General features: G+C 40.9%; 3 protein-coding genes across 7 annotated transcripts in view; 1 reads left to right on the forward strand and 2 right to left on the reverse strand.

Moving 5' to 3' along the window:
• TSGA10 (testis specific 10) overlaps positions 1 to 2,970 on the reverse strand; it is a 106,716-nt gene extending 103,746 nt beyond the window's left edge. Inside the window, exon 1 of the mRNA XM_074332357.1 lies at positions 2,806 to 2,970. The gene's annotated coding sequence lies outside the window, so the exon portion shown is untranslated. The remainder of the gene's footprint in view (positions 1 to 2,805) is intronic.
• Positions 2,971 to 3,014: 44 nt separating this feature from the next.
• On the forward strand, positions 3,015 to 21,818 carry LIPT1 (lipoyltransferase 1). Of its 4 annotated transcripts, XR_012496420.1 has the most exons (5): positions 3,015 to 3,118; positions 10,968 to 11,019; positions 12,451 to 12,594; positions 12,954 to 13,007; positions 21,443 to 21,818. XR_012496420.1 is itself a non-coding variant. In XM_019753877.2 (2 exons), the coding sequence occupies exon 2, from the start codon at positions 8,647 to 8,649 to the stop codon at positions 9,766 to 9,768; it is 1,122 nt and encodes a 373-aa protein (XP_019609436.2). In that variant the 5' UTR covers positions 3,019 to 3,118; position 8,646; the 3' UTR covers positions 9,769 to 9,827. The 4 variants fall into 4 exon arrangements, 2 of the variants coding, with proteins under 2 accessions (XP_019609436.2, XP_074188467.1); XR_012496419.1 differs by lacking the exon at positions 12,954 to 13,007; XM_019753877.2 differs by lacking the exons at positions 10,968 to 11,019; positions 12,451 to 12,594; positions 12,954 to 13,007; positions 21,443 to 21,818 and adding an exon at positions 8,646 to 9,827 and having other exon boundaries at positions 3,019 to 3,118.
• On the reverse strand, positions 15,195 to 27,676 carry MITD1 (microtubule interacting and trafficking domain containing 1). Of its 2 annotated transcripts, XM_019753878.2 has the most exons (7): positions 27,524 to 27,676; positions 19,369 to 19,470; positions 17,504 to 17,640; positions 17,336 to 17,422; positions 16,489 to 16,604; positions 15,511 to 15,571; positions 15,195 to 15,413 (listed from the first exon to the last, which is right to left on the reverse strand). In XM_019753878.2, exons 1-7 carry the CDS (start codon positions 27,672 to 27,674, stop codon positions 15,318 to 15,320), a joined length of 750 nt encoding a protein of 249 aa, XP_019609437.1. In that variant the 5' UTR covers positions 27,675 to 27,676; the 3' UTR covers positions 15,195 to 15,317. The 2 variants fall into 2 exon arrangements, with proteins under 2 accessions (XP_019609437.1, XP_019609438.1); XM_019753879.2 differs by lacking the exon at positions 17,336 to 17,422.
• Positions 27,677 to 27,708: the final 32 nt, after the last annotated feature.

Consider the following 27,708-nt stretch of genomic DNA (forward strand, 5'->3'; position numbering starts at 1 on the left):
TGCACTGCAGGATGTCAAATGTAGCAGCACACTCCAGTCACTGAGACAATAAAAAACGCAAACATTAATTACCCTCATTGAGAGCCACTGCTGCTAAGACATCAGAAAATTGGGATCCCCAAATCCCATCCAAGCCATAGATCAGGCAGCACACCTGGGAAGGGAAATCGACAAAGTCTTCCTGGAAGGGATGGAATGCAACAAGTTTAATCAAGACAACAGCCTCACTTAGTTTGTTTTTTGGGAGAATTCTACAAGTGGAATCCTAAAGTGGGCACTTTCAAAGTTCTACTGTTGTTTTTGATAATAAAGTAAAACTCCCATATAAAAATAATGTAGCAATAAGCATGGAAGGAAACTTTAAATTCCACATCTCCATAAAATAAGGGTATCTAGACCTATAATACATGCATTGGTGGTGTATCTAATGGTGTTGTCATTGACGCTAATAATAGCTATCATTTATTGAGCTGGTGTGTGACTGTCTTCATTGAGATTGCCTAGAAGCTGCCTGAGACAGGGATTCAGGTCCACGTGATTTTGCGGAAAAGCCTGTCAAGGGATTAGGAAAGCAAGATAGAGAAGCAGAAGTCAACTAAGGATAAAGACTCAGGTGAATTCTTGCCCCAATCCACAGGGAGCTCTGGAGGGTTCACACTCCAAAGTTGTCCCACAGAGGCAAGGGGACTATTGTACCCTCATACCAGCAGGCACTGGTTGCCCACCACTAAGCCAAAGTGGGAGGGGGGCAGGGAGGTAGTGTGAACCACTCAGGTGTCTCTGGGCACGACAGCTTCTACACTCACAGTAGCTGGAGAATGGATGCATGGATTAAAGGTAAAGGGGGCCTAGGTGGGGGCACTAACTGTCTTTATGACAATGCCAGACACCTAACATATTATTTTCCGTTTATTTTAAAACAATCTGAAATGTACAGAAAAGTTGCAAGTATAGTACTAATACTTTTCCCTTACCACTCCCACCCCACAACCATTTGAGAGTAAGTCGCTGACCAAATTCTCCATCGCCCCTGAATACTTTTTTCAAATGATTTAAATAATTTCATTTTTAATTGAGATATAATTGACATATGACATTGTATTTTATGTGTACAAAATAATTTTACATATGTACAAACTGCAAAATGATTACAATAAGTTTAGTCAACATCCATCACCACCCAGTTACCAATTTGTTTTCTTATGATGAGAACTTTTAAGATCCAGTCTCTTAGCAACTTTCAAATATACAATATTGTTAACTCTAGTCACCATGCTATGTATTATTGCATCCCAAGAAGTTATCTATAACTAGAAGTTTGTACCTTTTGACCACCTTCACCCATTTTGTCCATCCCCCAAAAAGCATTTTTGATTGAATAATGGACATAGAAGCCATGTTGGAATAGGTTGAAAAAATGAATGGGAAGTAAGGAAGTAGATACAGGATGTGTAGCAACTTTTTGAAGAAGCTCAGCTCTGAAGTGGAGTAAACAGGATAAAAGGCGAAAAGAGAAATGAGGTCACTAGAGGATTGTGAAGATGAGATGGAGTTCATATTTGAGTGTCAGTGGACGAAGGTTCCAGTGAAGAAGTAGGAGAGAGGGGGTATGAATCACCAAAGAAGAGCAGTCTCAGAGCACAGAGGAAATGCGAGTCTCGAAAACCACCTCAGTGCGAAATTAGGGGGAAAAAAACTGTACCATCTCAGATTTCACAGAAATAGAATACAGAAAGATGTAACATAAGCAGAGGGCAACAGTATTGTGTGGCTATTTTTAATGACTACTAGGGATATTCCTACCGGGACTAACTCAACAGAATCCATTCCCATCTGTATAATACCAGAAAGACTACAGGACTCGGAGTGACTTCAATCAAAAGGGTAATAAATAAATGAGGAGTCCTTGTGTCTTTGCGGTAGCTTTATATGGCGCCCTAGCTATTTACTGTATCAGCATCACCAAAATGTGAACACTGGATGCTTCCTTCTGGGAGATGTAACACTTGGTTTTTAATCTAACTGAAGGAGATATTGATTTCCGTGGAAGACTGAAAACGAGGACCACAAATTCTTTGTATCCTCTTATCACGAGGTGGGGTCCATTGCTCCACCCCTTAACGCTGGGCTGCCTTTACTGTTGCTTTGGGGACTAGAATGTGCCTGAACTACTAGTTACAGGGCCAGGCCTGACCTGACGTGCCCCAGCGGCCAGCCGGCACCAATTGTCAAGGGTGTGAATAATGCCATCCTGGACTTCCCGGCTCAGCCACCCCCTGCTGACTGAAGCCACAAGCGTAAGTCCACGTCACACCAGCAGAGGGCTCACCCAACCTGCCCATGTACTCGTTAGAAATAATACACCATTTTAAGGCACTGATGTTTGCGGCAGTTTGTTACACACAATAGTTAACTGAGACTCTGGCTGGCTGGGGAATTGCCCAGCGGGCTCAGCCACAAGGATTTTCTTGTCAGCTGCAATGAGGGGCACCCCAAGTGGTAACGATCATTCGCCTCCGTGCGTGTGTTTGCTGACCCACTCCTTCCTACCTGTGGGAAACCACCAGCCTTTATTCCTTTAAATACAATTTGTCTTTTAAAACTGATTTTAGTTTCCCCCTCCCAAGTGGAGTTCTCTGCCCTTTGGACTGTAAAGAGAAGATAGGTAAGACCCCAAACGTGCAGTAACAGTTCTTGCTGGCACTCGGGCCTCGCCTGTGTCCCGACTGCCCGGGTTTCGGGGGGACTCCCCCAGACTCGCTGCACAAAGTGCCCCCTCCAGCCTGACACGGCCGCCCCTCCTACCTTCGCCCCGGTGACCGTCAGCTCTGTGCTGTCACTTAGTCCATCTGAACTGGGGGTTCTAGGGCTTTCGGTCGTTCCGCGCGTCCCTGCCTCTAATCTGGTTTGGCCCTGACTCGGCAGCTGGGAAAGACCCTTAGGAACCCGCGGGCGCCCGGCCGGCCGGGGCCCCGCCTCCTCGCGGCACTTCCGGGGCGGTGCCGGGGTGGGGGGGAACGGGGACCAGCTGCGCGCGCAGCCTGCGGGGCCCGGGGTCCCACGCGTCCTTATTCCCCACGCGCACGCTCGCGGCTGTGGGCGCTACGGAAAGCAGCAGGTGGGTGATGCCAGTGTCGGCCTCCGGGGCGCAGCGGGCTGGGGCGGGCGGGGACCTGGGCGGTCTCCGCGCGCTGGTGCTGGAGGAGCCGCAGTTTGCGCTCAGCGTTTGGGAGCACCCAGCACCCTGGTGGGAACGGTTTCTCCCCAACATGGGACAGTAATAGTTAAAACGTGTTGCGTGCCGGCTGTGTGCGCGCCCAGAGAGAGCCGAAAAGGCGAAATAAAACGTACATACGACCGTCATTACACTCTGTCAGAGCTGGCAAAATAACTCGGTAAGGATTTTTGAACGGGCTGGGCCTGCCTAGGTGGATACGTGGGATTGTGTTATTTTTTGCTTTCTGTTCGGTGGTGAAGAAGCCAAGTGGTGGTAGCGAAGTGTCCCCTAAAACATGGAAATAAAATTGTCCTCTGATGAAAAACTATAAAATTCATCATTACAAGGTGAGAAGAGAGATCTGCAAAGTTAAATACACGAAATTGTACCAGGCCTTCAAGACTCATTGACTATATCCTGACAACGAAACAAAGACTATTGCCATTCAGCTGGAGGGCCCATCTGTTACTGAAGCATGGAATAAAAGAGAGGGGCACCTGTCCCGGATGAATCCAGGCCGCCTCTAGGAGAGAGAGGATGTCCTTGTGTTAATAGCAGGATCTCTCCAGAACCCAGAGTTTATGAAAGTGGTTTCCTCGGGGCTTATCCCATCAGATATCGAAATCATATAACTGAATCCTTTGCTTCAGAGTCTGTATTCACCAAGCAAATATGATAAATTAGACAGGCTGAGCCGAATACCCAGTTGAGAGCCTACAGTTCTCTTTGTAAACGAATAAACTGACATTCGGGTTTTTTCAGATATCCCTTTGTTTCCTTCCCCCCCCCCCCCGGATTCTTCTCATCTTTCAGAGCTCAGTTGATTGTTACATCCTCACAGGGGCCTATTTGTTTATGTATGCAGGTGCCTACAGTTTCTGTCACATAGTAGGCACTCAGCCTAACTCCCTCGACTCTGTCAGTCTTTGCTCAAATATCACTTTTTTAGTGAAGTGTAGCGTAACAACCCTGTTTAAAATTGCAGCCTAGTTCCTCTTACATACCCATTTCCAAGCTCTCCTTTTTCTTTTTCCTGGAGTCTTTACCTGTATTTGGTTCATTGATGAATCCCACATGCCCAGAACAGTGCCTGTCATGTAGTAGATGCAAGATTTGTTGAAGTAATAACCTTTGTTGTGTTTCATTCACACTGTATACACAATGCCAAGATGACTAGAGATATTTTCATCACTATTAATGAATTGATTTCGTTCTGGAACCCTAAAGATCGCGTTTTTGACCAAAGTCATTATCTTGCACTATTGTTAATTATCAAGGTAAATGTCCGTTTGATGTGTCTTACTTAGCAATCTTTATACTTTCCTATTAAGCTTCTGGGGTGAATTCATGTCATACAACAGGAACAGTGTGAGAATAGAGATGGAAAGGCAGGAACTCCATAACAGTTAATGTGATATGTGGCAAGCATTAGCACTTATTGCATGTCAACCCATTTAATTCTCTCAACCATTCTGTGAGGTAAGAGTATTTTATAAATGAGGCAATTTAAATAGCTAGAGGTTAAACTAGTCACCTAATTACTGTGGTTATTACTGTGTTTTCCTGAAAATAAGACCTAGCCAGACAATCAGTTCTAAAGTGTCTTTTGGAGCAAAAATTAATATAAGACCTGGTCTTATTTTACTATAATATAAGACCAAGTCTTATATAATATAATCTGATATAAGACAAGGTCTTATATTAAGTTTTGCTCCAAAGGACGCATTTGAGCTGATTGTCCGGCTAGGTCTTATTTTCAAGGAAACAGGGTAGTAAGTGGCAGAGCCAGGATTAAAACTTAAGCTCTATAGGAGACTATAGTTAACAACTATATGTGTTATATATTTGAAATTTGCTAAGAGAGATCTTAAAAGATCCTAGCACAAGGAAAAAGAATTTGTAACATTAACTAAACTTACTGTAATAATCATTTTGCAATATATACATACATCAAATCATTATGTTGCACACGTTAATACAATGATATAATCTCAAAACTGGGGGTGGGGAACGTTAAGCTATTAACCACTTGCTATCCTGCCACAATCTGCATATGCAGATAAGAGTCAGAGCCTTAACCTTAGGGAAGGATGTTTCACAAGATCTTTGAGAATGTCCAAATCCACAGACACCATTCAGCATGTTAGCATCCACCACAGCTGTCCCTTACTGTATCTCCTTCAGGTCACAATGGAAGAGGATCCTGTCTGCTGTCAGGGCTGCCTCCCTCCCTCCCTGCACTCAATGCCAACACCACCACTGTGTCAGGGACCTCCCTTCACCAGTGTTGCCCTCACTCCCTCTCCTGACTTAACCAGGATCTAAACATGCTCAGTTCTCTTGCATTTTAATTCCTCTCCTAATTCCACATTTCCTTCTAGCTGCTGTCCCTAGCTTTTCCACTTTGGAACTAGAATGGACTTATTGTCTCCACTTCACTCAAACATACAGTTCTTGCCAAGATGACTAAGAGTCTTGGTGCTATTAACTCAAATCGATCTTTCCCATCCCTCATCTTACTTGGTCTGTCTTCAGCATTTGGCATTGTTAACCCTCTTGTCTCCTTGAAGCTTCTATAATACCGTATTTTAAAATTGCTTCCTTTCTTTTGATTCCGTTTCTTTGGAGAGCTCTCCCTCTTTCTTCTGCATATCCCTTAAAGGTGTCTGCTTTTCAGGGTTCTAAGGCTCGCATGTCTTCTCACTGAACCCTCTTTGGACAATCCAGTCCCCGCCATGGCTTGAGTTACCATCTATTCAGCTCTGCACCACTGGCAGCTGGATAACCATAGACTCTCAAGTTCAACAGTCAAAGTGAATTAATTATCTTCACCCCATACCTCCTCTCCCTATGAAATCTGTCTTAGGAAATATCATCTCTTTTCCACCCATTTGCCAGGCCAGAAATCAGGCATCATATTAATAAAAGAGCTAACATATTGTGTACTATCCATGAGCCAGGCACTTTTATAAGCACTTTACATGTATTTACTCATTTAATCCTGGTATGAGTCCTGTCATTCCCCAAATATTACAGATAAAGTATCTGAGGCACAGAAAATTCAACTCATCTGCCTTAGGTCAGTTAGGTGGTAAGATGCAGAACTGGGATTTGAATGCTGGCACTCTGGTTTGAGCTTGTAATCATTATACTATAAAGGACATGACCCTTGACTTCTCTCCTCCTCATTCAACCAATTACCAAGTATTGTAGATTCTCCCTGCTTAAATCTCTAGGTGATGTCTCTAAAGTATAAATCTGATCTTCCCGCTTCCTAAAACTCTTCAGCATCTCCTCCACGGCCCTCAGGGTAAAGGGAAGCATTTAACATGGATTTTGAGTCTCTTCATAATCTGATCTCTACTCCTGCCTCCTTATCTCTTCCAATTCCCCATACTTGCTCAAAGTTTAGGTACCAGCCAATGGAATTAAATTCTTTGACTTCTTTGAACAGGTCATTTTTTCCTCCAAGCTGTTGCACTTTGTTGTAAATACTTTTCCTTAGCTCTTTTATGTCTCAGCTTCACTGTCACTTCCACTAATTAGAGGCAGAAATGGCCTCTAATGTACTTACCCTATCACAGTATTTATGACACGACTTTAATTATCTTCCTTACTTGCTTCTTAGTATCTCCCAATAGATTGTGAGTGCCTGGAAAGCAAAGACCAGTCTACGACCTTACTAGTGTCTGTCTGCTGCCCAGATTCTGGCCCTCGTTATCTCTAGCTGCACAACTGCATTCGTCTACTAACTATTCTCCTTGTCCCAATCCAGCTTCTCTTTAATCCGTGCTCAGCACTGCTGGCTTAAGCCCTGCCTGCTTTAAACATTTCCAGTAGATCCCGGCTACTTTTAGAAAAAGTCCAAGTGTTTTAGAATTACATGAGTTTGTCTCCTCCGCTTCTCTATTCCCTTATTACTTTGTGCCTAGTAGGCACTCCATAAGTAGTTGTTGAGTGAATGAGGGACTATTATCAGAATCATTCAAATACAGCCAAGAGCAAAGAGAATGCAAAGATGTTCAGGCTGGCCGCAGAGGCTTCCTAAGGCCGCGTAGCCGTGGACTTCAGTGGAGCTAGAAGACTGGGAGTGTGAGCCTGTCGCTGAGGAGGGAGTCCCCAAAACATGCCTTCCTGTTAGATGACTCTGTCTTTGCATGTGCCTGGGACATGCTAATCCCATGGACTCGGTAAACACCAGACCCAGTTCAAGTATCCCTTCCTCTATTAAACCTCTCCTGACCTTTCCAGACAAAGTGTAAACTGGTTCAACTTTTCTGTAGCATAATTTATCAAAATATATCAAGTGATGAAAATGTGAGAACTCTTTAACCTAGGAATTGTGCTTCTAGGACTTAACATTACAGGAATTTGGCCTGGTTATGGACTTTAGTAACCCATTCTATTCTAGTTCTTTAACCATAAGAAAAAATTATGATCATCCTAAGAAACAGAATTGGAACAGAAGGGTTTCTTTACGACCATAACTAATCAAAATACTGCATTAGTATAGCTAGTATTTTCAGCCTTTTGTCACCTTATATTTCATCAGCACTATTAACAAAAATGTATCAAGTGTCCAAACATAATAAAATTGTTCATAGCCTTCCCATATAACCTGCTACTGTGACTGTCTCTGCCTCTGTCCTCAGGGGATCCATCCTAATTTAATATTGACCTAAATAAAATGTTTATGCTACTAAATATTTTTAAATAAATCACATCTCAAAGTCAAATAGGAATTATTTTAGATGTATTATAAGGACATACTTAAAGCTTTCCACAGAGATGTTCATGAATACATTGTTGGCAACACAGTAAAATTAGAAACAACCTACAATTACAAACTAAGAGACTGAGTCAACTGTGGTGTATCTGACAGTGGAATATTACACAACATTAAAGTTGATGCAAAAATAGAAAAACAGACTTCATGTTGAATTAAGTAATGTTTATGGTTCCTTTTTTCGGAACCGTAAACACATGCACAGAAAAAAATGGAGACACTCCAAATTGTCAGTTGTGATGTTCTCCAGGTGGTGGTGCTATGGATTCTTTTATTTTGCTTTTTGCTTATCTATATTTTCTCATTTTTCTCAATGACCATGTATTACCCTGTGAATTCAAAAGAATTGGTTTGGCGTTGAGATACATTACATAATGTATTTGCAGATTTATTTGAAAAATCTGTGCCCTTATTCCATTTCAATTGAAATTATCGGAGGTTTGTCTTCATTTATTTCCTTTGACTACTGTGTTGTAGAATTGCTATAGACGAATGATAAAGCTAAAAGGCAAGAAAAGCAACTGTACTGGACACTTAAGAGAATTACTTAAGTTTGGATTAAGTAACCAAGAACTGATAACTAGAAAATAAAATTCAACTTTCCTTTTCTCAATTAATGTGTCTGTCTTCCATTTTTAAAAGCATGCTGATCCCATTTTCAAGGAAGAATTGCTTCCAGTTACTTTGTAACCTCAAAGTCCCAGCAGCTGGCTTTAAAAGCACAGTAAAAAGTGGGCTCATTTTACAGTCGATTTCCAATGATGTTTACCAAAATCTGGCTGTAGAAGACTGGATCCATGACCACATGAATCTAGAAGGCAAGCCGGTTCTGTTCTTCTGGAGAAATTCTCCCTCTGTTGTAATTGGTCGGCATCAGAACCCTTGGCAGGAATGTAACCTGAACCTGATGAGAGAAGCAGGTGTAAAACTGGCTCGGAGAAGAAGTGGAGGAGGCACCGTCTACCATGATATGGGTAATATCAACTTGACGTTTTTTACAACCAAGAAAAAGTATGATAGGATGGGAAATCTAAAATTAGTTGTCAGAGCTCTGAATGCCGTCCAACCCCAACTGGACGTGCAGCCTACCAAAAGATTTGACCTTTTACTTGATGGACAGTTTAAAATTTCGGGCACAGCTTCTAAGATTGGCCGGACTACTGCTTATCACCACTGCACTTTGTTATGTAGTACGGACAGGACCCTCTTGTCGTCTTTGCTCAAGAGCCCCTACCAAGGGATCAGGAGCAATGCGACTGCTAGCATACCTTCCTTAGTAAAAAACCTTCTGGAAAGCGATCCCACTCTGACCTGTGAAGTACTGATGGATGCTATTGCTGCAGAGTACGCTGCTTATCATCAGATTGATGACCGCATCAGCTTAATAAACCCAACAGACGAGACACTGTTTCCTGGAATCAACAGAAAAGCCAGAGACCTGCAAACCTGGGAGTGGATCTATGGCAAAACTCCAAAGTTCAGTATAAACACTTCCTTTAATGTGCTCCATGGCCAGTCACACTTGGAAGTTAAAGTATTCATAGACGTAAAGAATGGGAGAATTGAACTCTGTAACATTGAAGCACCTGATCATTGGTTGCCCTTGGAAATATGTGACAAATTAAATTCAAGTTTTATTGGCAGTAAGTTTTGCCCAATTGAAACTACTATGCTAACAAATATATTATGTAAAACATGTCCAGCAGACGATGATCTACACAGCAAATGGAATATTCTCTGTGAAAATATTAAGGGAATAATGTGATTCCAAGTAAATTTCTTAATATTGACAGTTTCAGTGAGAAAATAAATTTTTTCAATGTGTGTTATATGTCTCTTAAAAAAGGCCTGGTCTCTTTCAGTAACGTCTTCCCATGTGAAAGTGTCTTATCACCTTTCCTTGTCTGTATTTTCCACTGACCTCTAGGATGCTCTGTCTCTTTCTGCACTGATTTTAATACCTGGTGTGCATTTATAGTTCAGCTGCCTGTTACCATCTTGGGGATGTATTGTAGACACTCTGACCTCAGAGTTCTTTTTCTTACCTGTGTGAAATATAACCCAGGCTTCTTGCCACCTCTGATACCTGAAACTCTAAAATTCTCCCTTTTAGTTATATTTTCATATCCTTCCATCCTCTCCCACTAAATCAAGTCTATTGCACTTACTTGTTAAGTCCTTAACTAGGCCCTACCTAATCTCTTGTTTCATCTCCCTTCCTACTGTAGCCAGAATCATTTTAAGTCTACTGCTCTTTCTTACCATCATTCTCATTTGCCCCTCTCGACCTACTGTAACCCCCTTTTTGTTTTATTCCAACAATTGATTTTTTACTCCTATGCCCAGGAGGCAGGCAATGCTGGAAGAAAATTCACATAATCATGCAGATTAACCCAATTTCATATTTACAATTTCAACTTACATTTATTTCTTCTTTCTGTTGGTGTCAAACTCAACTCGTCTGTGTAGACTCCCCCTCGTTCTTCAAAGGCCTTATCTCTAAATGTTTCCACTCTTCTTAAGCTCAGAATCCCACTACTCTTAATCTTGTCTCAAACCTTGACTCATAATTTGAGAGCAGAGGCTTTCAGAAATGAGCTCCTTTAGTCCCGCCCCATGTTCTCAATTTCAACATTTCTCATCTCATTCAATCTCACAAAGAAATACATCCTTTTTCCCGAAAGCTAATCACTCTAGGGGTACCCTAAATTTTTGTCCTCCAGTGTGGGGCCTTGTACCATCACATATTTATCTTCTTTATCTCGCATTTTCTCTCAACTTTCACCAGATCCCTACCCTCAGTTAATGAACATGGTCATGTCTCCCCTTTCCCAAAAACTCTCCCACTCAAGGTTTTATTGTTTCTGTCCATCTCTTCATTGACAAACTTCTTCAAAGAGTAACATCAGCTCCCACCACTTCCTGTCTACAGTTCAATCTCATACCCTTCTCTTATTCCCACAGTGTTCACTGTTTCCTAAGTGACAGATCCTTTGCTGGTTGTTGGATCTCCATGGTAAGTGAAAGAGACATAGTCACTGACTCAGGAGATGACAGCTTAGTATAGTGACTTTCAAACTTTTAAAACTAGAGTAAAATACATATTTTACACTGTGTACCAGCACACATACATTACCTACACCTAAAGAAGTTTCACAATACAATGCTTATCCTTTACTTAATCTGGTACCTTATATTCAATTTTATTTAAAATTAATTTTATGACCCATTAATAGGTCCAGACCTGAGTTTAAAAAACTCAAGCCTAGTAGGGAAAGTAGACAAAGACATCAGTAAATAATTACAAAATGAGAAAAGTCCAGGTAGGTAGTTATAATAATAGGGGCTACCTACCTAGAGGTATCAGGGAGACGACTTTGAGACTGAAACCTGAAGAATGAGAAGAAAGCAGCCACGCAAAGTGGAGAATATCCCAGGTCTTATCAGTTATCTATTGCCACAGAACAAACCACTCCAAAATCTGGTGGCTTAAAATAGTCATTTATCACCATGTACCCTGCCCTCGAGCACCACCTGCTCCGGGGGTTCAAGGTACTACCTTATTGATTGGATTATTCTATCCTGCAGGAAGCTGGTCCCAGTAAGGGCGATCTGCCTGGTCAAGTGGGACCCTGGAAATCAATAGAGGAGGTACAACAAATTCTTAGGGAGTCAGGAATGATACAAGCCAATGATACCCCTGTCTTTGAGGTCCCTGATTGAGCCAGTCACTGCAGGATTGAATCCAGTCTGCCCCCAGCACCGGGTTTGGGGACACCGATATCCATGCTTAGCCCAGTTGTGGGACATTTATGATGTTGAGCAGTCCATTGCTGACCTGGGGAAATTGACGAATCCTGGGAACGGGTAGAGACTATGGAAAAGACTGAAGGCAGAAAACTCGAGAAGCCAAAAGGCTATCCCAATTGACTGTAAAGGGTCCAGGGAAAGTAACCAAGCAGCAAATGTGGTTTGCCCCATTGCTGGGCCCCCACGACCCAACATTGTGTTGGTTGGCCTGTGGAAAGCCTTAAAACCTGAACAACAGTTAAGACCTGCTCCTACCACCCCTGGCTCTACCACCTCTAGGACCCCACTTGTTCCAGCATAGGCCTCAGAGATACAGTCCTATTGGGGTGGATGCTGACCTGTGTATAGGACGTAGGCAATGATTACCTCCAGGTGAGGGCCATTGGGGGCGATCAGAGGCCCCAAGTTGAGCTTGCCATTCACTGGTCCTCCAGAAATAAGCAAAAGGTGACAGCTCTGGTTGATACTGGAGCCAAATTCACTCTGATACGTAGTAACCCTCAGAAGTTTTCTGGGCCCCTCAGCACCATCGATGGTTGCAGAGGGGAAATGGTTATGGTCAGGAAGTTCCCTTTGACACTGCAAATTGGGTGTTCTCCCCCACAAGAATGTAAGTTTTTTATCTTTCCAATACCAGAGAACATACAGGGTATTGATATCCTACAAGGTCAAACTCTGCAAACCTCCGCTGGTGAATTCCACCTCTGGGTTCGAGCAATCAAACCAGTGCTGAGGGGAAACGCCCCGGGGAACCTGAAGTTCACCGCTTCCTGGAACAGTGGTAAGTGTCAAACATTATAAATCGCCAGAATGGGAGTTAAGGAAATAGGAGAAGCTATCTGAGAACTGCACCCAGTGAGTATTGTACACCTGCCCTTACTGCTTTCAACAGCCTCATGTAGGCGCCAAGTCAGGGTTCTAAATATGCCTTGGTTTGTGTGGACACCACACCTGGCTTAGCCTATCTTCCCTTCATACCAACCAGACTGATACTGTTAGGGGATTAGAGAAGCTAAGTACAATGTTCAGGTGTCCTCATCAGACAGTGATTATGAGTCACAGTTCAAAGCTCATAGTGTGCAAGGCTGGGCAAAATAACATGACACTGAGTGGAGGTTCCATCTCCCCTATAATCCGCAGGCAACAGGGTTGGTAGAAAGGAAGAATGGATTAAAGCCACAGATGAAATTATAGGTAAGACCACCTTGGCTGGGTAGACAGAATGAAGTATTGTCAGGCATTTAATGCATTTGAATCATCAACCAGTAGGGCCTGTTGCCCCTTATGCCAGACTGGGGACTCCTGAGTTGAAGTGTCAATAGGTGGTGAGGAAATAGGGGGAAAAAACACACAAAATCTATATAGAGAACTTCAAGAAGTTTATTCATGAAGAACAAAGAAATAGGGTGATACCTGGTTGGGATGTATGCACTGGAGGGTTTTATTTGAACTCATAGGTTTTTAAACTTTTTTATGGTTCCCTTTACTCGTTTTAAATATCTAATAATCAAAGCTTTTGCTCTTGTATTTTCCTTAGTAAGTCCTGGGTTTTGTGTTGTGCTTAAGAACATTTAGTTGGGTTTAAAACACAAATTTGGATTTTTTATTTAATTATCACTTTAATACATTTCGAATAATTTCTCTTGGTGGAGTAAGGCAGAGCTCTAATGTTATTTTTTCCATTTATTGAATACTCTTTGCCCGCTAATTTTTAAAGACACCTTTGTTGTTTATTAAGTACCCATATACACATTCACTTTCTCAGATGTGCTTCCAGACTCCTTCTTCTATCCCATTGATTTACTTGTCCATTCTTATGCCGACACTTAAAAATATATATCATAGATTTATGTCTTTATAGCTAGTCATGCAAGTCTCCTAACGTTAGTCTCTTTTGTCATTTAATGTATAAATTCATTTAGGGAGAACTGACATCTTACTAAGCATTCCCATTCAGGAATATAATCTGCCTTTCCAGTTACTCTAGTTTTCTTTTACATCCTTCCATAAAACTTATTTTTTTTCATATAGTTCTTGCACATTTCTTGATATGTTTAGTAGGAAAACTTGCATCTGACGGCCTTCTGATGGTCTTATTGGATCTGGGGATAGAACTTCAAATACGTAGAGTAATGGATAGCATGTGTATAGGTTCTCTTCTTTAAATATCATTGTCTCTTAGGCAGGATGTCTATGACAGTTGAATAAAAGTTACTTTCACAGGGTTGCGGACTGCTGATTCTCTAGTGGCAGAGCCATACACTCCAGAAATCAGAGTTGGTATTTTAAGATGAAAGTAAGGAGGTCTAACATGTATTCTCATCGGAAATGAAACCCTCCACATGACGGTACCTGGCAAAATATGTGAGGATACTCTACAGAAAGTAACTTTTGATCAGCTCCAATACTTGTCCAAGTATTCTCATGAGAACCCTCATTTCCATATTACAAAGTTTGGCAAGACTGGTTTGAGTATTTGCAGGTTCAGCCTTATCAGCACATTTACCTGAAAACATCGAAGAAAAACACCAGGAACTTTTCCGGAAGCCATCTTTGGTCTTTTATGCCAACTCAATCATGTACCTGCTGGCCCTAAAAGGCAAAACAAACCTGGCGTCCAAGGCCACGCAGGACTACACTGCCAACCTATTCCCATGGCTTCCTTCCACCTGGCTTTGTTCTTCCACACTATTTAATCTTGAATTTAATCTTCAGTCTTCTCCAGATATAAATACACACACACACACACACACACGCACACACTCTCCAACTGCAGTGCTTGTTTCCCTCTACGCACTCTGGTTTAGCTTATTAGTGGACTGCCCACTGCCTCTACCTCTATCCCCTCTCCCAGTCTATCTCCATAAAACATAATCTTTTCCTCATCTAGTCAACTGGAATCTGGATGGATAAGCTTACCAAGAAGAGTTGATTCTAAGCTGCAAAGTTTTACAAATGTGCCAGCCAAGGTTGAAAGCTACAAAATGCGTCTGGATAACTAAATAGGTTGATTTGCCTTTTTGGAGCTAGGTAATATTGGGTAACTGAATGTTGGTGATGTCTGCCAAAGACACTTAATGGTAACAAAATTAACACTGTACTTTTTTTCTGGTTATCAGATGTACAAGCCCATGTGTCTCTTAAGAGTGCTCTAATCCACGATGTTTTCCTCCTGGATTCCAAATTCCCAGGGACAATATTAATATCCAATTCATCTTTATAAAGTGCTCATTATTTGCTGGTTCACTCTTCACAGCCAAATAAGAGAAAAGCTGGTAAAATGTTTAAATTAACCATATATGACTTGAAACACTGTAAATCTACTGAGTATTTACAAAAATATTTATTACTGGTCACAGAACTGAACAATGGATCCATAAATTAGTAGAAATATATACATTTATTGTTAAATTCATATATTATAGGAATGATCTGTTCAAAGTAAAAAAAAATCCAATATTCACTTAAAATAGAAATATACACTGTAAATTAAGCTACTACCCATCATATTTTTTTTGTGTGCTTGTTATGAAAAATGTCCACTGTTGTTTCATGGCATGGTCTTAAATCAAAATCACAATATCCAAGGGAAAAACGACCCTAAGAAGAGAAGAAAAGAGTTTAACAAAAAGGGCCAAGGCCATGTTATCAAAACAATACAAAAAGAGTGCTACCCACTCATAAGGCTATATCCTACCTGTGGTTTCTTAAAGTAATCCAGTCCCCTTCCAATTTTAATCATCCATCCATTGTTGAACCTATAGAAATTAATATATATTATATTCCATTTACATCAGACAATTATCAAAACTGGAGGGTAAAAAGTGTCAGCAAATCTCCCCCTAACAGAGAAAATCATTTCCTCCAGTGGCATGAGTTGAACCAAACCTGGGGTGACTCATGGGCTGTGTCAACAAGGAAACAAAATGCCCACAGAAAGCATCAGTTGATTTGATTAGTTGATAAAGAGTTTAACAATTACATTAAGGCTTACTCTTGCATTTCAGCTTGCTGATACAACAAACTTTCCTGTTCTGCTAGTAAGTGGTTTCAAAGTGTACTCAGGCAGACTGGGGTGCTGTTTCAGGGGTTCCCCCACCTAGAGCTAAAGAGCTCTCAATGCTGACCTGTGCTTCAACACAGAGGCTGCATTTTCATCTGTTTTGCATTTAGGTTGTGCTTAAGTTTTCATTACAATGGACGGTGCAGCTGCTATAAACATATGGAAGCCACTGTGCTAAACAGAGGAACATACCATAAATATGTTCCTCTGCATATACTGTTTCCTTATAGACATAGCATACTGTCACGCCTACTAGAATATTCTATAAACCACAAGAAGTAAAGCCACGTTAAAAAAATATCAGTATCACCAGAAAGGGAAATTCTCCCAATACCATGATACAATACGTAGAGTTGATTAGACAGAAAAGTACTTCCTCTTCTCATGACACAGAACATGTACATTGTACTCCATTAGGAAATATGAAACTTGCATACAGGACAAAATAAGCCAGACTTTTTTTTTTCCCTCAAGAGTGAAAAGATACTAAAATTGAATTTTATTTACAATTTTAACATTTAAATTAAATATTTATATGCAATTATATAAAACTTAAATGAAAATAAGTATTTTTCAACTGCATAAAAAATGAAAATATTACTATATACTAACCTAATTTCTCGGTCATGTAATGAAGAAGAGTATTCTAATTCCAACAGCACTCCATGATTCCCGAGTGACTCTTTTATTTCCCCCAGGCCACTAATTTGCTGTTGTTTTCCACAGCCCTGTTAATAGGAAAAATATAATTTTCTGCCTCAGTTGTTAATATTTTAAATTATCCCCATGCTATGCAATGTGTATCGTAGGTGAGTCAAAATGAAAAGATTCTGTACTAGTTTCAATGTTTGTTATCTCAAAGAAGCAACCAAAGAATATGAAGTAGTTTAAGAGCAATTGTTCTTATCAAAATAACTGGGTTTTTTTCCTAATGTGAACATAACACAACCCCAACTCATCTCCTAAAATATATTTTAGTAATGCTGTCTAGTTATTCAGATGGGGCTGCCTTCTTCTTAGATGACTCTCAGAGATCTGAATTATTTCAAAACATCCCTATGTAGGTCAAAATCAAGAGAAATACACCCATTGTCATGCTATGATCCCCAAGAAGGCCAAGGCAATCAATCTAGAAAAAGAGATATAATAATCGGTAGAAAAAAGACAAAGTTGTCAATAGTGCAGACAGTGTGATGGCTTCCTAGAACAGCCAAGAGAATAACCTGACAACCTACTTGAACAAGACATTTTAGCAAAGTGGCCCAATGCAAAGTACAAAATACTATTAATACAATCAACAGCATTTTCTGAAGGTGTTTATGCCTATTATTAGATAAATCCCCCCCAAACAAATAGCTCCAGCTGAATAAAGCATTACACCCAGGTTTTCCTGACTCAAGCTACATGCTGTAACTGAATAAAATGAATGAAGAAAGGGTAAATGCCTGCAGATACCTACTTCATCCAGGGAGGTGAGCAGATGAATAGTTTTTACTTTACATGGTCTCTTAATAAGCAGTTCACAAAATCGAAGAAAGTTATACAGCTGAAAAGATAACGGGATGGGTTACTACTAACTGGTACATTTTAAACAACATTTCATCATATTTGTGTACATGTCACTTACCTGATGAGTTTGTCTAATATAAGGATCTTCTATCCAAACTTCTGTAACTGTTTCATTAAGGTATTCTTGAAAAAGCGACTCATAACTGAAACCCGTGGCATTCTCTTCTATTTTAATCTGCTTGTGGTATTTTCCATCTACAAAACACAAGTGTCAATAAAACCAGTGACCACTTTCTTTTTAAACATCTTAAATTTGTATGTAGTGATTAATCAGGATGAGATACAAGTTAATTTTTTTTAACTCCTACACTTAGTACACATTTTTGAATGCCGGCTGTGTACCCAGCAGACTGTGAGATAAGTAAGGCAAAATATTCCATGAGTGATTTTGGCTTTTACGGAGGCCGGGCAAGTGGGAACATCCAGAGATCTCTTGGAACAAATTCTTGAGCTGATTCCTATAAACCAGGAAGTTTATTCCAGAGAGGACTGTATGTATAAAGATATCTGATGTTCCTGTCACCGTGAGTACAACCACAGCTATAATTCAGTGGTTGTCTGGTCCTTCTCTTCAGATTTAAGTCTTTTTATGTCCTGCAGTTGAGTAGCTCAAGTGAGTAATGAACACTTAAACGCAGCATAAGATGGAGTTTAGAAGTCTTTAGAACATGTAGAGTGTTTTCAGCAGAAGTTGATGGTACATTTCAGTAACCCAAGCCAAAGACGAGGGGGGCACAGGATCAGTAGGATAGTTCCAATGTTTTTGTTCATTCAGAATGAATAATTATGGAATAAGTTATCAAAGACCTTTAAGGTTCTTTTTTGTTTTTTTTTTTTTAAATATGACCCCCTAATGAAAGTTCCCAATTTATATACATGGCAGTTGTACTTTCAAATTTTGTTTAAAAACCAGTCATTTGGATTCAGTTCCTACTGCCATGTTTCCCTGAAAATCAGACCTAGCCGGACAATCAGCTCTAATGCATCTTTTGGAACAAAAATTAACATAAGACCTGGTCTTATTTTACTATAATCAGTTTTGAGGCCAAGCCGGTAGTCACATAGGTTAATTGAACCCAGTGTGTTCAAACCACAATGCTGATTGTACTACATATTTCATCAATGTTTTAGAGGGACATTTCATTGTAGATTTCGATTTGGGGGTGAATGAAACAGTTTTATTGCCACTCAACAGAGGAGCTCAGTGGGGCACCCCCAGAATGGGCTGGTACAGAATACTAGGAAGAGGGGGAAAGGGCTGTAGTGAGAAGCGCAGGGAAGAGCAGACAGGGCTGGAAACGCTGGCTTTTGAGGGCAGTAGTTCCTGTAGCTGCAGAAAGGCAGCAGGAGTGTGCACTTCAGGCAAAGGCAGCCATGGACATTGAGACGCATGTTTGTAAACTGGGTGCTCATGAGGAGAGAACTAATAAATAGGGGGCCATGCTTCCTGCATCTCTAATCATTAGAAAAACTTAATTCCTGGAATTTTTTTTGATTCGCAACAAAACCCCAAAAAAGTCCTATGAGTTTCTTTAGATAGTTTAATACTTTGGTCATTTCATAAAGAGAAATGTAAATTAAATATAAGATTTACATTCTGTATTCCTCTGTGGTATTACTGACACTGGAGTCCACATGTAAGCCTCACAGGGTCTGTGAATCCTTAAAACGGCAGGCAAAGGTCTACAGTATGCAGAGCTTTCATCAATCAGACTCTCAAGAGGGTATCTGACCACCCCTCCCTCCGCACCCCTGACCGCAAAAAAGAACAGCTTATGCATAGGAGAAATGCAGAGTAAATCTGTAGGCTTCAGGGATAAATGGTCCAGACCACAGAGCTCCAAGGGCACAGTGAGAAACACTAGGTGAAATGGGCTTTGTCACAGTAGCTTATGAGCACGTTCTCTAAAACAGCCACTGTACCTTCTTTTTCTTGATCCAAGTATTTCTTTATGTTTTCTGCTCTATCCATGTAGCCCGAAATTTTTTTTCTGAGATTGCATTTCTTTGTATCATCTTTGGTGCCTACAAATGAAAAAATATATTCCTAAGTTTCAAAAGTTTTTCTGTTTAGTACAGGCATTATTTCCAGCTTCCCAAGTTTTCCACACATTTCCAATCTCTTAGCATGGTTTGCTTCGGTCCTAAAATACACAAATAATAGCCTCAAATTTGGCCAGAGCAGGAAGGACTTTCATTGGTGCACTAAGCATCTGAAGCTGCTTTATTCAGGAGTAGGGACCCTGACACCGTGTCTCACTGCTAGGGACACCAAATCCAGTGAAGTGACAAAAGTGGCTTATTACATGTCAATAGTCTGAGCACTATTCTGTCCTAATCACCCACAAGTTTGAAATCTTAACATAATCAAAAGTTAGCAAACCCACAAAACCAGCTTCTCTTCCAGACTTCCCCACTATAGTTTATGCTCAATAGTTTCCCCAGCCACCCCAAAAATGGAAGATAGTTTGGAATATACATTATCAATAAAATCTTACCCCAAGCCCTACCCTCTTATAGGGAAGATGTTGAATAAAATTTGCCTTCATTGAGTGATGTGAGCTTTTGTCTATTAGCTTTTATCTGTTCCTGTATGTGAGGTGATTTCTGTGCTGTGATCTGGGATTGAGTAAATTCTCCCTTTGGTCTCATTCTCGCGAGCAGGGGAGACATGGGATGAGGTTTTCTTTTTGGTCTCATTCTCTCAAGTAGGGGAGATATGAGATGATGTTTGTTGTTCTGTCCGTGTTGTGAGGTGATGGTTAGCTTAGGGTGAAAGAAATTCTTGATCAGGGATTGAGAGAATTCCCTCTTTGTTCTGTCTGTTTCACCCACATCAGCAGATGAAGTGAAGAAGTAGGTAAGTTATATCAGGACGACGTGACAGGCACGTTGCCAGGCTTTGGAAGGCCTTGGGCTGATGGTCCCAAGCAAGAACAGTAGATATTGCTCATCGGGACGAATTGGCCCTTTGGCTGGATGGGCAACATTCATATCAGTAACTGCTGGTCCCTCCTGGAACTGGCCATTCCCGGAGGGGGAGGCAGGAACATAAAACTTAGCTCTAAGGTACATCTGAAAAAATATGTAAGACAGACCTCAGTTGACAGTGACATTATTAATTATTATTTCATCATTTGGTCATTTTGTCATTGGTGATTCTTCATCATTCTAACATTTTGAAGACTTCCAGCAACATGCAGTTTACAACACCAGGGGATGTCCTGACTCCCAACCGCGGACCTGGTGAGGTCTGGCTGGTTCCCGGTCTCTCCAGTGTTGTTCCCCACAGTTAGCCTTCTTGAGAACTTGTTAGCATCTTGAAAACTTATAAGTAGCTTGCAGCTTATAGCATCAGAAGACGACTTCTAACAACAACAACAACACAACAACAACAGGAGCAACATTCTTCAGATTGTTAACACCTTGAAAACTTATATGCAGCTGATAGCATCAGAAGACTCCCTGACTACTAACAACAAAACAATGCCAACAACAGCAGCATCTTGGGAACTAGCAAGCAGTGGTGTGGGAGACACCTGAGTTTCTCAGCTACAGACCTGGCAAGGTTTTGCTTTATGACTTTTCCAGTGCTGTTCTCCCCCAGTTTGGTGAGCTTTTGGCATCTACTTTAATAGTTACTATCCTATAGAGCTTATTACTGTTTTTGGATACTCCTTACTGATGTTATTTGTGTATTTAGCCAAATGATTTTTTTTTAAAGATTTTATTGGGGAAGGGGAATATGACTTTATTGGGGAACAGTGTGTACTTCCAGGACTTTTTCCAGGTCAAGTTGTTGTCCTTTCAGTCTTAGCTGTGGAGGGTGCAGCTCAGCTCCAGGTCCAGTTGCCGTTGTTAGTTGCAGGGGGCTCAGCCCACCATCCCTTGCGGAAGCTGAGCTGGCAACCTTGTGGTTGAGAGGACGCACTCCAACCAACTGAGCCATCTGGGAGCTCAGCGGCAGCTCAGCTCAAGGTGTCCTGTTCAATCTTAGGTGCAGAGGGCGCAGCCCACCATCTCTTGCGGGACTTGAGGAATCGAACTGGCAATCTTGTGGATGAGAGCCCACTGGCCCATGTGGGAATCGAACTGGCAGCCTTCAGAGTTAGGAGCACAGAGCTCCAACCGCCTGAACCACTGGGCTGGCCCCAGCGAAATGACTTTTGATCAATAGTAAACATATGTTGAGATCTCTTAAATTTATATGTATGTATACTCCTTTGACATGACATTGTTATCAATGTATGTAGTTTAGTGTTAAGCACCTTTACTTTGTCATTAGCACATTCTATTAAATGCCTTTGTCTTTTGCTATTGTATATTGCTAAATAAATTGATTAGGTATTAAATAAATAAATAAATTAGCCCCATTCTAACGTGTGTCCCTCCTCCTTTTCTCCCGCTCGTTATTACACCCCTAAGCCCAAACGGTCACCAAATCACTCCTGGTTCCTTCCTTCCTTTTGATATTGCTTTTATTTTCCATAATAATTTCATTTTTAAACTCTCAGTTTTTTAAAACATTTTATTTTGAATTAATTTTATGTTTATGGAAAAGTTGCGAAATGGTACAGAATCCCTTCACCCAGATTCCCTTAATATTAACATAACACATAACTGCAGTACAATGATCAGAGTTTGAAAATCAATGTTGATACAACACTATTAACTCACGTGCAAACCTCATTTGTATTTCCCCAATTTTCCCACTAAAGAAAGTTCATTTTTTTGACAGGGATCCCACATAGCATTTAGTTGTTATGTCTCCTGCTTAGTCTCTTCCAGTTTGTCATGGTTCCTTAGTGTCTCGCTGCCTTCTATGCCCTTGACATTTGGGAAGAGTAGTGGTCAGTTATTTTGCAGAATGTGTGTCTCTCATTTGGGGTTGTTGATGTTTTCTCATGGTTAGACTGAAGTTATGCTTTTTTTTGGCAAGAAAATCACAAAGTGTTGTGCCTTTCTCAGTGGATACAACATGTCGACGTGTCCTATTACTGCTGTTAACTCTGATCACTGGGTTAAAGTCTTCACACATTTCTCCCCTGTAACGTCACTATTTTTCCCTTTGTTTATTACTAAGTATCTTGTGGGAAGATACGCTGTTTCTCCTCACCCACAAGTGTTAGCGTCCATCGATGATGGTCCTTGCCTGCAACACTTATTACTACCGACTTTGCCAAATGGTGATTTTCTATTGTTCTCAATCCTATTTATTAATTGGAATTCTACTGCAAGGAAGAGCTGTTTCTTTCCCCCCACCTATTTATTTATAAAATTATTAATTTTTATCAATATAGGCTCATGGGTATTTATTTTAGTCTATGGGTTGTGATCCAACACTATCATCTTCTTGCTCAGCTATCAGCTGTGGCTTTGAGAGCTCCTTCCTGTTGGCTGCTCTGTCCTTCTCGCATGCCCCATCATTTTTTGAGGACTTCCTTATTTTTTTGTCCAAAAGGTTTTAAACTCATCTTGTGTTTTCCCTGCCCCAGCTCTGGAATCAACCATTCTCCCAAGGTGCCCTGGTCCCGTATATCGGAGAATGGTATCAAGAAATCAAATTCTGGGTGCTAAGCACGCTCATTGCTACTAGGGAAGTCCTAGTACTACTTCTAGACCCTTTCAGTCAACACAGCTAGAAAGTATAAGTAGGTTTATGAATATACACATACATCTATACAGACAGACCTCTGAGATACTGTCCGTTCAGTTCCAGATCATTGCAATAAAGAGATTACTGCAAGAAAGTGCGTCACATGCATTGTTTGATTTCCCAGTGCATATAAAACATATGCTTACACTATACTGTAGTCTATTAAGTGTGCAAAAGCATTACGTCTAAAAAAAATGTATACACCTTAATTTAAAAAATACCTTATTGCTAAAAAATGCTAACCGTCATTTGAGCCTTCAGGGAGTCATAATCTTTTTGCTGGTGAAGGGTCTTGTGAAAAACACAGTATCTGCAAAGTGCAATAAAGCAAAATGAGGTGTGCCTGTATTTACTTGTGTCTATCCACCTGTATATGTAGTAAAAACTACCAGTTCATGCTGAGAACTTTGATCCCACAGGTTTCATTCCAGCCTTCCTCCTTTCCTTTTTTTTGGCAACTTCTTTGATTATCCATATTATATTTTGTGGTTTGTTCAAGTTTAGTTTAAACATAAAGTAGTTTCAGAATGCCTAACCCATACTCCTGTGAGAAAAATATTTACCAACTAAAACACAATGTTTGTATACTGATTTTGTCTTTAACCTTTCAGAATACAGTCAAAATACTATTTTCCAAAGATACTTAGGTTATCTAGTTTCTTTCCCCCTTCCTTATGTACTACAATAGAAAAACTCAGTGAAGAGTCACTCTCTCCTCATCTTACTACTCCATTCCCACTTCCTCTTTCTTTCTACTTCTTTTCCCACTCACCCCACAAACCTCATTAGTTTCTGGTTTTATCCTTCTTCGAGTAGAACAAATGAGTAGACATATGAATATTTTCTTAACCATCTTTTTTATAGGAAGGATAGCATACTATAGTTACTCTTTGTCCTGTGTAACAATGTACCCTGGAAATCACTCCATACACTTTATAAAGATTTTCTTCATTCCTTTTTACAGCAGTACAGTATTCCATTGTGTGGACCCACCATAGTTTATTCAACCACTCTCTTACCCAGGGACATTTAGGTTGTTTCCAACATGTTATTGACATTAATATAATTACTGAAATCTTTCCCTTGCAAGTGCTTCTACTGCCAAAATTAGTATCGTTTAGATCTCTACTTTCTCATGCCTATACTACTGTCGCACAAGATAATCCTAACATAACCATATGTAATCTACAAATCTCTTGTGAGGAATCCTGTTTTTCGTCCTAAGGTAATATGAGAACTCATACTGCTTCCACTACATGGTCCTCTAAACTCAGAAACATTGCACTGTCCCGTCTTTTTGTCACGATTAAGCTTGTTGTGGTATCTTTAGAGGTAGTATGAATAGTGGTTAACAGCAAAGTATCTGGAGTCAGGCTGTTTTAGTTCCAAACTTGCTATGTCACTTCTGCCGATGTGACCTTGGCCGGTTATTCATCCTCTCTGTATAAGCACCTATAACATGGAGAGAGTAATACCATGTTTCCCTGAAAATAAGACCAGGGCTTATATTAATTTTTGCTCCAAAGATGCATTAGGGCTTAAGTTTAGGGGATGTCATCCTGAAACATTATGCTAGGGCTTATTTTCCGGTTAGGTCTTATTTTCGGGGAAATACAGTAGTACCTTAAGAGAAGTGTGGAGATGATTAATTACAAAAGAAACTGGCATGCAGTAAACACTCAGTAAACGTTGTCAATATCATTATCGTCTAGGTGATTCCATACACCTCACTCTGGGCTTCCTTTAGAACCACACTTTATCTAACATCTCTTTTCTTAAATTCCACTGTTACTTCATGGCTGCCTCTGATTACTTCCCCGTCCTCTATAAAGGTAGTAGCAGCGCTTCCTTAATCGTCATCATGATCAGCTGGCATAACTGATCAAACATCATACCTCAGTTTTCCAACCATCTTTGATTCCCACTGGAACCTCACTCCCTCACCTGGTCATGTGCCCAGGCCACGAATTCAATATCCACACTGTCCCCTCCTTTTCCTAATATTGGTGTCACCTTCCTGACTCATTCAAGCCCCTTATCCCCTCTCAACTTGATTTCTGGTCTGCTTGACTTCAGTCTATTCGGATTAATGTCTCTCCTACACTCTTGCCATATTCACGGATTATCCAAGAAATATTTATTGAGAACTCACTACATGCCAGGCACTGGGGACACAGCAGTTAATAAAACACGCAATTCTCCCCTATTGTTCAAGTGAAAGACAACGATAAAAATAAGTTGTCTTCATGTATGTTAGACAGTAAAACACGTATGTTAGACTGTAATAAGTGCTACTTCTAATAAATGTTTTCTCCTTGTCTACAGAATGAGTTAAAACCTCCTAGCAGTCAAGACCATCCGCACAGTGTTCTCAGACCTAATCTACCTTTAACCTTCACTTCTCACTCTTTCAGCATATAGACAGACTGAACCATCACAAACTATTTGGTAAAATAGCACAGACAGAATGTGCACACTTAGCTGAATCTCTAATTTCTGAAATTCTAGTTATTCCTCCAAAGTCCCTATATCAAAAGACATCGTCACCTTTCCACCCCTAAATGACTTTTAACTGTGTAAATCCTCCCTGCATTTGTCTGTAGCTCCCTCCTGGCACTTATTCTCTGTGTTAGAATTATTATCTGCATTTGTGCCTTCACCCGGAAGATCTCGTCACGGTCTCTGTAACCAACCTCTACAGGATCAGTGGAGCATACTAAAGCCAAACTCCTGTGATTCTCCTGCTTCAAATTCCTAGCGGGCCAGGACTTGAGCAGTCCCCACCTGACCAACACTGCACACCATCTCTCTTCTGGGGAGTCATTACACTAGAGTCTTTAAAGCCTTGGCTTCTAATTGTGACTCTACCAATTGTGGGGGAACTGGAAAGCACACTTTACTTTTTTATGCTGTAAAATTAGGATAACAATCACCTCCTATATCACAGGGCAATTGTAAGGATGAAATGAGATCATGGGTTTAATGTAAGCTGCACAGTGTCTGGCACTCAGCACTTATAAAGGGTAAATTATTCTGATATCATCATCATCATCATCAAATGAGAGAAGCACCGAACACTGAAGAGAGCCCTCTACTGTCTCAAAGCTTCTGTAACACTTATCTTATAAACAGGCTAAAAGGCAGAGGGGAAGACCTTGGCCAGACTGAGACCTCCAGAGTAAGGGGAGCAGAGGCTGGTCTTAATCCATTTAAAACGTAATTACAGGGTGTCTACTATGTACCTGGCATTGTGCTGCTGTTAAAGGTTACTTGGGGAGTTCTCAACACTGAATGATTACATAACAACGTCTCACTCCCCACCCCTAATAATACTACGCATTTCTTCACACCAAATATAAGTACATCCATTTCTTATGAAAAAAAGTTTTCTTCTACCGCTATGTGATTTTGTTTTACTTTTAATTAAAATATTTAAACAGAAAAGATGACTAGTGTAATGAACAAACACGCTTATTACCCAGCATCTAGATTTAAAAATTGTTAGCATTTTGCCACATTTGCTTCAACTTTTTTTATTCCCCTTTCTTCCGCCTGCCCCCCCAACTCGGGTTCAAGCAGTTGTTTCTCAGTCTAGTTGTGTAGGACATAGCTCCCTGGTCCATGCTGATATTATGAGCCTTGCGCTCCCCTGCTCCAGTGGCTGATGCAGTCTGTCGCAAGTCGTCAGTCCGCCATTCACAGCAGCTCTCTGCAAGCTCTCCGGCGGGCTGCCTACCACTCACTACAGCTGCCCGCTACCCATGCCAACCTCTGGCCCTCATGGCAGCCCAGCTCCAGGGAGAGCGGTTGTTCACAAGCTTAGCTGTAGAGGGCGCAGCTCACTGACCCATGTGGGAATCGAACTGGCGACCTCAGAGTTAGGTGCATGGCGCTCCAACTATCTGAGGCACCTGGCGGGCCCCACGCTTTTTTCTTAAGTACAATTAAAATCAGACTTCATGACAATTCTTCCCAAAATATTTTGTCTTAAGTACAATTAAAATCAGACTTCATGACAATTCTTCCCAAAACATTTTGGTCTGCATCTCTAAAAATTAAGGACCGTTTTTGAAAATACAATACTGCCTAACAAATCTAACAATTTTCATCTTACCACATCCATATTCAAACTTTCCAAAGTGATCTAAAACTGTCTCTTACAGTTCATTCAAACCCATACGTCCTGTCTAGGCTTAGGTGTTACAGTTGGTTACGTCTCTTACAAATCTACAGTACTAAGCCCCTTTTCTTCATGACGTCAACCTATTAAAAGAAACCAGTCCACTTGTCCTGGAGACTATGCCACCTTCTGTATGTGCTTCCTCGCAGTGCATAAGAGTCACTAACTCCTACACTCCGGCCCAGACACAATAGGATCCAGCTCCCTTTCCTCTAATCCTCCCTCCACCGCTCACTGCTCACCTTTTAGAATCTGCAAGAGCAGGTCAATGCCCTCCTGGTAACACACCAGAGCCTGCTGGTACCGAGACTCGGAGTCCAGCTGCACCGCCCGCGTTAGCACAGTGACTGCAGCTGCGGTCTCGGGATCGCTCCCCAACCCGAACTTTGCCATGATTCGGGAAACTCCTCTCTTCCTCAAAGCCAGC

Source organism: Rhinolophus sinicus, linkage group LG05 (assembly GCF_036562045.2).
Source record: "Rhinolophus sinicus isolate RSC01 linkage group LG05, ASM3656204v1, whole genome shotgun sequence".
NCBI lineage: Eukaryota > Metazoa > Chordata > Mammalia > Chiroptera > Rhinolophidae > Rhinolophus > Rhinolophus sinicus.

Coding starts and splice junctions, on each gene's coding strand:
- LIPT1 (XM_019753877.2), top strand. CDS start 8,647: ATGCTGATCCCATTTTCAAGGAAGAATTGCTTCCAGTTACTTTGTAAC.
- MITD1 (XM_019753878.2), bottom strand. CDS start 27,674: ATGGCAAAGTTCGGGTTGGGGAGCGATCCCGAGACCGCAGCTGCAGTC. Junction 17,641..19,368: donor CTTGGATCAAGAAAAAGAAG/GTACAGTGGCTG, acceptor TGTGTTTTGTAG/ATGGAAAATACCACAAGCAG. Junction 16,605..17,335: donor TGCTCACCTCCCTGGATGAA/GTAGGTATCTGC, acceptor TCCTATTAACAG/GGCTGTGGAAAACAACAGCA.